The sequence below is a fragment of the Salmo trutta genome, chromosome 23 (assembly GCF_901001165.1).
Source record: "Salmo trutta chromosome 23, fSalTru1.1, whole genome shotgun sequence".
Taxonomy (NCBI): domain Eukaryota; kingdom Metazoa; phylum Chordata; class Actinopteri; order Salmoniformes; family Salmonidae; genus Salmo; species Salmo trutta.
Window position 1 is genome coordinate 22,668,319 of NC_042979.1, and position 9,524 is coordinate 22,677,842.

General features: G+C 49.7%; 1 protein-coding gene across 2 annotated transcripts in view; it reads left to right on the plus strand.

Annotated features, from left to right (window-relative positions):
- Positions 1-9,255, plus strand: part of LOC115159606 (ephrin-A5b-like) — a 68,753-nt gene extending 59,498 nt beyond the window's left edge. The window contains exons 3-5 of one of the 2 annotated variants that reach the window (XM_029709481.1): positions 8,239-8,304; positions 8,442-8,525; positions 8,825-9,255. In XM_029709481.1, coding sequence (XP_029565341.1) covers positions 8,239-8,304; positions 8,442-8,525; positions 8,825-8,949 — 275 coding nt within the window. In that variant the 3' untranslated portion in view covers positions 8,950-9,255. The remainder of the gene's footprint in view (positions 1-8,238; positions 8,305-8,441; positions 8,526-8,824) is intronic. The other variant, XM_029709482.1, reaches the window with a different exon arrangement.
- The last annotated feature ends 269 nt before the right edge of the window (positions 9,256-9,524 follow it).

A 9,524-nucleotide genomic window follows, 5' to 3' on the forward strand; every position in this document is an offset into this window, starting at 1 on the left:
CAGGTAGGGTGGACAGAGCAGGTAGGGTAGACAGAGCAGGTAGGGTGGACAGAGCAGGTAGGGTAGACAGAGCATGTAGGGTAGACAGAGCAGGTGAAAACAGGTAGAGTAGACAGAGCAGGTAGGGTTCCCAGAGCAGGTAGGGTAGACAGAGCAGGTAGAGTAGACAGAGCAGGTAGGGTAGACAGAGCAGGTAGGGTGGACAGAGCAGGTGAAAACAGGTAGAGTAGAAAGAGCAGGTAGGGTCACAGAGCAGGTAGGGTAGACAGAGCAGGTAGGGTAAACAGAGCAGGTAGGGTAGCCAGAGCAGGTAGAGTAGACAGAGCATGTAGGGTAGACAGAGCAGGTGAAAACAGGTAGAGTAGAAAGAGCAGGTAGGGTCACAGAGCAGGTAGGGTAGACAGAGCATGTAGGGTAGCCAGAGCAGGTAGGGTAGACAGAGCATGTAGGGTAGACAGAGCAGGTGAAAACACGTAGAGTAGACAGAGCAGGTATGGTAGACAGAGCAGGTAGGGTAGACAGAGCAGGTAGGGTAGACAGCGCAGGTAGGGTGGACAGAGCAGGTAGGGTAGCCAGAGCAGGTAGGGTAGACAGAGCAGGTAGAGTAGACAGAGCAGGTAGGGCGAACAGAGCAGGTAGGGTAGACAGAGCAGGTAGGGTAGACAGAGCAGGTAGGGTAGACAGAGCAGGTAGGGTGGACAGAGCAGGTAGGGTAGACAGAGCAGGTAGGGTGGACAGAGCAGGTAGGGTAGACAGAGCATGTAGGGTAGACAGAGCAGGTGAAAACAGGTAGAGTAGACAGAGCAGGTAGGGTTCCCAGAGCAGGTAGGGTAGACAGAGCAGGTAGAGTAGACAGAGCAGGTAGGGTAGACAGAGCAGGTAGGGTAGACAGAGCAGGTGAAAACAGGTAAAGTAGAAAGAGCAGGTAGGGTCACAGAGCAGGTAGGGTAGACAGAGCAGGTAGGGTAAACAGAGCAGGTAGGGTAGCCAGAGCAGGTAGGGTAGACAGAGCATGTAGGGTAGACAGAGCAGGTGAAAACACGTAGAGTAGACAGAGCAGGTAGGGTAGACAGAGCAGGTGAAAACAGGTAGAGTAGAAAGAGCAGGTAGGGTCACAGAGCAGGTAGGGTAGACAGAGCAGGTAGGGTAAACAGAGCAGGTAGGGTAGCCAGAGCAGGTAGGGTAAACAGAGCATGTAGGGTAGACAGAGCAGGTGAAAACACGTAGAGTAGACAGAGCAGGTAGGGTAGACAGAGCAGGTAGGGTAGACAGAGCAGGTAGGGTGGACAGAGCAGGTAGGGTAGACAGAGCAGGTAGGGTACACAGAGCAGGTAGGGTAGACAGAGCAGGTAGAGTAGACAGAGCAGGTAGGGCGAACAGAGCAGGTAGGGTAGACAGAGCAGGTAGGGTAGACAGAGCAGGTAGGGTAGACAGAGCAGGTAGGGTGGACAGAGCAGGTAGGGTAGACAGAGCAGGTAGGGTGGACAGAGCAGGTAGGGTAGACAGAGCATGTAGGGTAGACAGAGCAGGTGAAAACAGGTAGAGTAGACAGAGCAGGTAGGGTTCCCAGAGCAGGTAGGGTAGACAGAGCAGGTAGAGTAGACAGAGCAGGTAGGGTAGACAGAGCAGGTAGGGTAGACAGAGCAGGTAGGGTACACAGAGCAGGTAGGGTAGACAGAGCATGTAGGGTAGACAGAACAGGTGAAAACACGTAGAGTAGACAGAGCAGGTAGGGTAGACAGAGCAGGTGAAAACAGGTAGAGTAGAAAGAGCAGGTAGGGTCACAGAGCAGGTAGGGTTGACAGAGCAGGTAGGGTAAACAGAGCAGGTAGGGTAGCCAGAGCAGGTAGGGTAGACAGAGTATGTAGGGTAGACAGAGCAGGTGAAAACACGTAGAGTAGACAGAGCAGGTATGGTAGACAGAGCAGGTAGGGTAGACAGAGCAGGTAGGGTAGACAGAGCAGGTAGGGTGGACAGAGCAGGTAGGGTAGACAGAGCAGGTAGGGTAGACAGAGCAGGTAGGGTTGACAGAGCAGGAAGAGTAGACAGAGCAGGTAGGGTGAACAGAGCAGGTAGGGTAGACAGAGCAGGTAGGGTAGACAGAGCAGGTAGGGTGGACAGAGCAGGTAGGGTATACAGAGCAGGTAGAGTGGACAGAGCAGGTAGGGTAGACAGAGCATGTAGGGTAGACAGAGCAGGTGAAAACAGGTAGAGTAGACAGAGCAGGTAGGGTTCCCAGAGCAGGTAGGGTAGACAGAGCAGGTAGAGTAGACAGAGCAGGTAGGGTAGACAGAGCAGGTAGGGTAGACAGAGCAGGTGAAAACAGGTAGAGTAGAAAGAGCAGGTAGGGTCACAGAGCAGGTAGGGTAGACAGAGCAGGTAGGGTAGACAGAGCAGGTAGGGTAGACAGAGCAGGTAGGGTGGACAGAGCAGGTAGGGTAGACAGAGCAGGTAGAGTGGACAGAGCAGGTAGGGTAGACAGAGCATGTAGGGTAGACAGAGCAGGTGAAAACAGGTAGAGTAGACAGAGCAGGTAGGGTTCCCAGAGCAGGTAGGGTAGACAGAGCAGGTAGAGTAGACAGAGCAGGTAGGGTAGACAGAGCAGGTAGGGTAGACAGAGCAGGTGAAAACAGGTAGAGTAGAAAGAGCAGGTAGTGTCACAGAGCAGGTAGGGTAGACAGAGCAGGTAGGGTAAACAGAGCAGGTAGGGTAGCCAGAGCAGGTAGGGTAGACAGAGCATGTAGGGTAGACAGAGCAGGTGAAAACAGGTAGAGTAGAAAGAGCAGGTAGGGTCACAGAGCAGGTAGGGTAGACAGAGCAGGTAGGGTACACACAGAGCATGTAGGGTAGACAGAGCAGGTAGGGTAGACAGAGCAGGTAGGGTAGACAGAGCAGGTAGGGTGGACAGAGCAGGTAGGGTAGACAGAGCAGGTAGAGTGGACAGAGCAGGTAGGGTAGACAGAGCATGTAGGGTAGACAGAGCAGGTGAAAACAGGTAGAGTAGACAGAGCAGGTAGGGTTCCCAGAGCAGGTAGGGTAGACAGAGCAGGTAGAGTAGACAGAGCAGGTAGGGTAGACAGAGCAGGTAGGGTAGACAGAGCAGGTGAAAACAGGTAGAGTAGAAAGAGCAGGTAGTGTCACAGAGCAGGTAGGGTAAACAGAGCAGGTAGGGTAAACAGAGCAGGTAGGGTAGCCAGAGCAGGTAGGGTAGACAGAGCATGTAGGGTAGACAGAGCAGGTGAAAACAGGTAGAGTAGAAAGAGCAGGTAGGGTCACAGAGCAGGTAGGGTAGACAGAGCAGGTAGGGTACACACAGAGCATGTAGGGTAGACAGAGCAGGTAGGGTAGACAGAGCATGTAGGGTAGACAGAGCAGGTGAAAACACGTAGAGTAGACAGAGCAGGTAGGGTAGACAGAGCAGGTGAAAACAGGTAGAGTAGAAAGAGCAGGTAGGGTCACAGAGCAGGTAGGGTAGACAGAGCAGGTAGGGTAAACAGAGCAGGTAGGGTAGCCAGAGCAGGTAGGGTACACAGAGCATGTAGGGTAGACAGAGCAGGTGAAAACACGTAGAGTAGACAGAGCAGGTAGGGTAGACAGAGAAGGTAGGGTAGACAGAGCAGGTAGGGTGGACAGAACAGGTAGGGTAGACAGAGCAGGTAGGGTACACAGAGCAGGTAGGGTAGAAAGAGCAGGTAGAGTAGACAGAGCAGGTAGGGCCAACAGAGCAGGTAGGGTAGACAGAGCAGGTAGGGTAGACAGAGCAGGTAGGGTAGACAGAGCAGGTAGGGTGGACAGAGCAGGTAGGGTCGACAGAGCAGGTAGGGTGGACAGAGCAGGTAGGGTAGACAGAGCATGTAGGGTAGACAGAGCAGGTGAAAACAGGTAGAGTAGACAGAGCAGGTAGGGTTCCCAGAGCAGGTAGGGTAGACAGAGCAGGTAGAGTAGACAGAGCAGGTAGGGTAGACAGAGCAGGTAGGGTAGACAGAGCAGGTAGGGTACACAGAGCAGGTAGGGTGGACAGAGCAGGTAGGGTGAACAGAGCATGTAGGATAGACAGAGCAGGTAGGGTAGACAGAGCAGGTAGGGTGGACAGAGCAGGTGAGTGCAGGTAGGGTACCAGTGCAGGTGAGTACAGGTAGGGTTGACAGTGCAGGTGAAAACAGGTAGGGTAGACAGAGCATGTAGTTTAGACAGAGCAGGTAGGGTAGACAGAGCAGGTAGGGTAGACAGAGCAGGTGAGTGCAGGTAGGGTACCAGTGCAGGTGAGTACAGGTAGGGTTGACAGTGCAGGTGAAAACAGGTACACAGAGCAGGTAGAGTACACAGAGCAGGTAGAGTACACAGTACAGGTAGAGTACACAGAGCAGGTAGAGTACACAGAGCAGGTAGAGTACACAGAGCAGGTAGGGTAGACAGAGCAGGTTGGATAGACAGAGCAGGTAGGGTAGACAGAGCAGGTAGGGTGGACAGAGCAGGTAGAGTACACAGAGCAGGTAGGGTAGACAGAGCGGGTAGGGTGACACAGAGCAGGTAGGGTAGACAGAGCAGGTAGGGTAGACAGAGCAGGTGTTTGGTGGTTGCAGCCCTGTTCAACCCCTTGATGTTAATGAAGTACCCTCTGTTTATAGCCTAGTTACTGTTATGTTATTGTTGCTCATTAATTATTTGTTATTTTTCTGTTTTCTTATTTTTTTTACTTCAGTTTATTTTAGTAAATACATTCTAAACATGTATTTTTCTTAAAACAAATACAATTTGATTTGATTAGAATTTATGTGGGCAAATATCTTATTTATGCAAATGAGGCATATATAATTTTCTTTATTTTAACACAAAATATTTAAAAATACCTGATACAATAAGACATTGTATATTTGAGTGCATTATAATATTTTTTTTTACAATAAATTGAATACCTAAATTCCCACCAAAATCCCTGAACTCGTTATTTGTCCGTACGAGTAAAATGTGTTATGTGTCACGTCCTGACCAGTAATAGGGATTATTGGTTATTGTAGTTTGGTCAGGACGTGGCAGGGGGTATTTGTTTTATATGGTTCGGTGTGTGTGTACTTAGAGGGGTGTTGTATTTATGTGTTCCGGGGTTTTTGGTTTATGCTCTTGTTTTGTATTCTGTTTTGTGCTTGTCACCTGACAGAACTGTTAGTGTTGTTTCTGTTAATTGTATACGTGTTTATTTTGTTTCTCCTTCTTATATATTAAAAAGAGAATATGAGTATACACTTCCCTGTTGCGTCTTGGTCCTCCACACACGACACGCATTACAGAACTACCCACCAACCACGGACCAAGCAGCGGGGTAAGGAGCAGGAGGAAGAAGGATGGACATGGGCGGAGATGAGGATGAGCATTTCCAGGGCTATGGAGGAGTTAATGGAGCCCGAGAGGCAGCCCCAATATTTTTTTGGGGAGGGGGCACACGGGTAGTTTGGCTGGGCGAGGATTGAGCCCCAAGCCAAATCCCCGTGCCTTTTTTAGGCAACATATGACTGGACAGGTCCCGTGCTTAGGGGTAATGCGTACTGTGGCGAGGCCAAGTATTTTCAGGCCGGTGTGCGCAGTGCCAGCGCCCCGCATTTGCCATGGGGAAGTGGGCACCCAGCCAGTAAGGGCGATGCCAGTCCTGCGCTCGAGACCGCCAGTGCACCTCTACGGTCCAGTGTTTCCCGCTCCTCGCACTCGCCTTGAAGTGCGTGTCTCCAGTCTGATACCTCCAGTACCAGCATCACGCACTAGGCTTCCAGTACATCAGCCCAGTCCAGTATGTCCTGTTCCCGCTCCCCGCACTAGCCCTGAGGTGCGTGTCTCCAGGCTGGTACCTCCCCTACAAGCCCCACGCATCAGGCTTCCAGTGCGTCAGCCCAGTCTCGAGCTTCTGAAGACAGTTCCCCGTCCAGAGTGTCCGACAACAGTACCCCGTCCAGAGTATCCGGCAACAGTGTGCAGTCCGGAACCGAGTGAGACGGCCTACAGTCCGGAACCGAGTGAGACGGCCTACAGTCCGGAACCGAGTGAGTCTGCCTACAGTCCGGAACCGAGTGAGTCTGCCTACAGTCTGGAGCTCCTAGAGACGGCCTACAGTCCAGAGCTCCCAGAGTACAGTCCAGGGTCTACAGTGACATGCTTCAGGCCGAGGTATTCAGTGGGGGTGGACTGGTCAGGTAGGGGACTAAGACCTGAGCCTGAGCCACCTCCACTGTAGGAGGTTTGGGGAGGGTGGGAGTTGCACGACGGCAGCCAACCTCCCTTCCCTCCCTTTCGTTTAGGGATTTATTTTGGGGTTGTTGTCAGGTGCATACGGGGTCTGCACCTTTGGGGGGGGGGGGGGGGGGGGTACTGTCACGTCCTGACCAGTAATAGGGGTTATTGGTTATTGTAGTTTGGTCAGGACGTGGCAGGGGGTATTTGTTTTATATGGTTCGGGGTGTGTGTGTACTTAGAGGGGTGTTGTATTTATGTGTTCCGGGGTTTTTGGTTTATGTTCTTGTTTTGTATTCTGTTTTGTGCTTGTCACCTGACAGAACTGTTAGTGTTGTTTCTGTTAATTGTATACGTGTTTATTTTGTTTCTCCTTCTTATATATTAAAAAGAGAAGATGAGTATACACTTCCCTGTTGCGTCTTGGTCCTCCACACATGACACGCGTTACGCGTTACATTATGTGCTTTGTCAATATCTGATGGATTTTTAAAATTCTAAACGTTTGGAGTATCTTCATCCATTGTCCTGTTGTATTTTAGACTTTTTTTTCGATGACTGTTGCTTGAAGAAGATAATCTCAGGATAGGGGATAGTCTATAGGACAAACTGCCTCTCTCTCTCTCACACACACACACACACACACACACACACACACACACACACACACACACACACACACACACACACACACACACACACACACACACACACACACACACACACACACACACACACACACACACACACACACACCATTATGGTGCCCTGAGTGGTGGGTGGGGATTTATGACTAGATTAAGAGCAGCTTGAGACCCCAGGCAGGCCAGGAAATGATGTTGTCAGAACACAGAGCCATTCTATAGAGTCAGTCTGGGTGGGGTGGGAGAAGAACAGAGCCATTCTATAGAGTCAGTCTGGGTGGGGTGGGAGAAGAACAGAGCCATTCTATAGAGTCAGTCTGGGTGGGGTGGGAGAAGAACAGAGCCATTCTATAGAGTCAGTCTGGGTGGGGTGGGAGAAGAACAGAGCCATTCTATAGAGTCAGTCTGGGTGGGGTGGGAGAAGAACAGAGCCATTCTATAGAGTCAGTCTGGGTGGGGTGGGAGAAGAACAGAGCCATTCTATAGAGTCAGTCTGGGTGGGGTGGGAGAAGAACAGAGCCATTCTATAGAGTCAGTCTGGGTGGGGTGGGAGAAGAACAGAGCCATTCTATGGATGAATACAAGCACAGGTCGGAGTCTGTCAAACTAGCAACAAGAACAAGATCTCAGTCACAACCTACTTTCCGTATAGAAGAGTGACAGGGACTTCAGAACTATTGCTTCTCAAGACATCACACAATATGAAACCGCCGCAGTCTAGTTTGGTGACTATGTCCTAGGTGACATTGTCTAGTTGTTGACAGGTCAGAAGTTGGAGCGGCCTGAGTTGAAGTGACTTGCCACCATTGAGATTTAGTGAAGCAGCTGTCATATTCCAGTTATCCACAGTTGACGTCTGTGTAGCAGGGTTGTGCTACTTTACTGCTAATAGAACCCAGTGGCAGGTGTTGATGGCCTCTGCAGCCAATCAAATACTTCATTGCAGATGGTGATGTTACTCTGAGCCAATCGGTTTCTGTGTTGCAGAGGTGGATGAAATTTGGAGCCAATAGAAGTTTGAGTAGCAGGTGCAGACTGTTCTTTTAACCAATGGAAGTTTGAGTAGCAGATGTGGATGTTACTCGGGAGCATGTGTTTTTGTTATTTGAAGCTAATGGAAGTCTCAGGTGCAGATGTTGCCCTCACTCAATAGCCAATAGAAAGATGTGTTTCAGGCATTGGTCGACAGACAGTATGCTACATTTATCACAAATTGCATCCGTTGAGAACCTTTAAGTCAGTGGAATTTTCACCTTGTTTGGGGTGTGATAGCTCTCTGTTTGACGTATGTCTGTACAGAATAGCTCTCGGTTATTTGCTGTTAGCATTAAAGTACGTAAGCATTGTTCCTAACATAACTGAAATGTTTTCACAGCATCCACCGTTGCTGACAATGGAAGGAGAAGTTGCCTTCGACTGAAGGTGTTCGTCAGACCAGCAAGTAAGTGGATTTCTGAAAGAACATTCTATTTTCTATTTCTTTCAAACTGTGAAAAAACTTTTAATGCATTGTGTGAGAGTCGAATATCAATCTTGGGCTCGCTGTGAATGTTCACGTCCCACTCTTTCCTTTTGTTGCAGACAATTGTGTGAAAACTGTCAGTGTTCACGATCGGGTCTTTGACGTCAATGAGAGGGTGGACAATTCCCTAGAACCAAGAGGTTTGTAAGACTCTAGAAACTGTGTGTAGGGGTACGTGCCTGCCTGCATGCTTGAGAGTGTCTGTGTACCCGGGTATGACAAATTATATTTCCTGATACAGAATTTCCGAAGGGGCTCATATTTTCCCATTGTACCAACTGAATGGATAAGTCAGTCACATAGAAAGTTGATGGAATGACAAAGCCACCACTCCATTTCATACATTAATGTTTCAGTCGTTGCAGCTAAATGATGATATCTCTTGACGTCTCAGGGATTCTTATCTCCTCCTCTCTCCCTCCTTTCTTCCTCCATCTAGATGATACCAGTCACGAATCAGCCGAGCCGTCCCGAGGTGACGTCAACTCGGTGGGCCGGGTTCAGACCACCGGCCTGCTGGTCACCTCCACCCTGGTTCTCTGTGCAGCCATCTTGTCTTTATAGCGCCCAGCCTGAGGGTTTTAGACAGGGCGGAGTGGACTCGCCCTGACTGGACCATACAACCCCCAAGGTGCACTTTTTAAAAGACAGTCTGAGTGCCGGGGAGAGGTGGACTTCTAAGGGGGAAGACCTTTTTATAAACTTTGCTTTGGGGAGTTAAGATGCCAAAAGCCTTTTTGACTCTCATTTTGTCATTTTACTTTCCTGTAGATGTTAATATTTGAAGGTCATAGTATCCCAGTGAATTTGCTGTCCCCACCACCTCTCTCTCTCTCTCTCACGTTCACACGCTCACGCACGCACGCACACACGCACACACACACACACACACACACACACACACACACACACACACACACACACACACACACACACACACACACACACACACACACACACACACACACACACACACACACAATCACTCTCGCCACTGTGGTCCCACCATACCTTTTGCAAGATGAAACAACGGAACAAGAACTACTAAAAATAACTTTTTTTCAAGCCCCCAAAGGACTTTGATTGAGAATATGATGAAGTCTTACAGCGAATAACTATGATAATTTGAAGATGGCTTG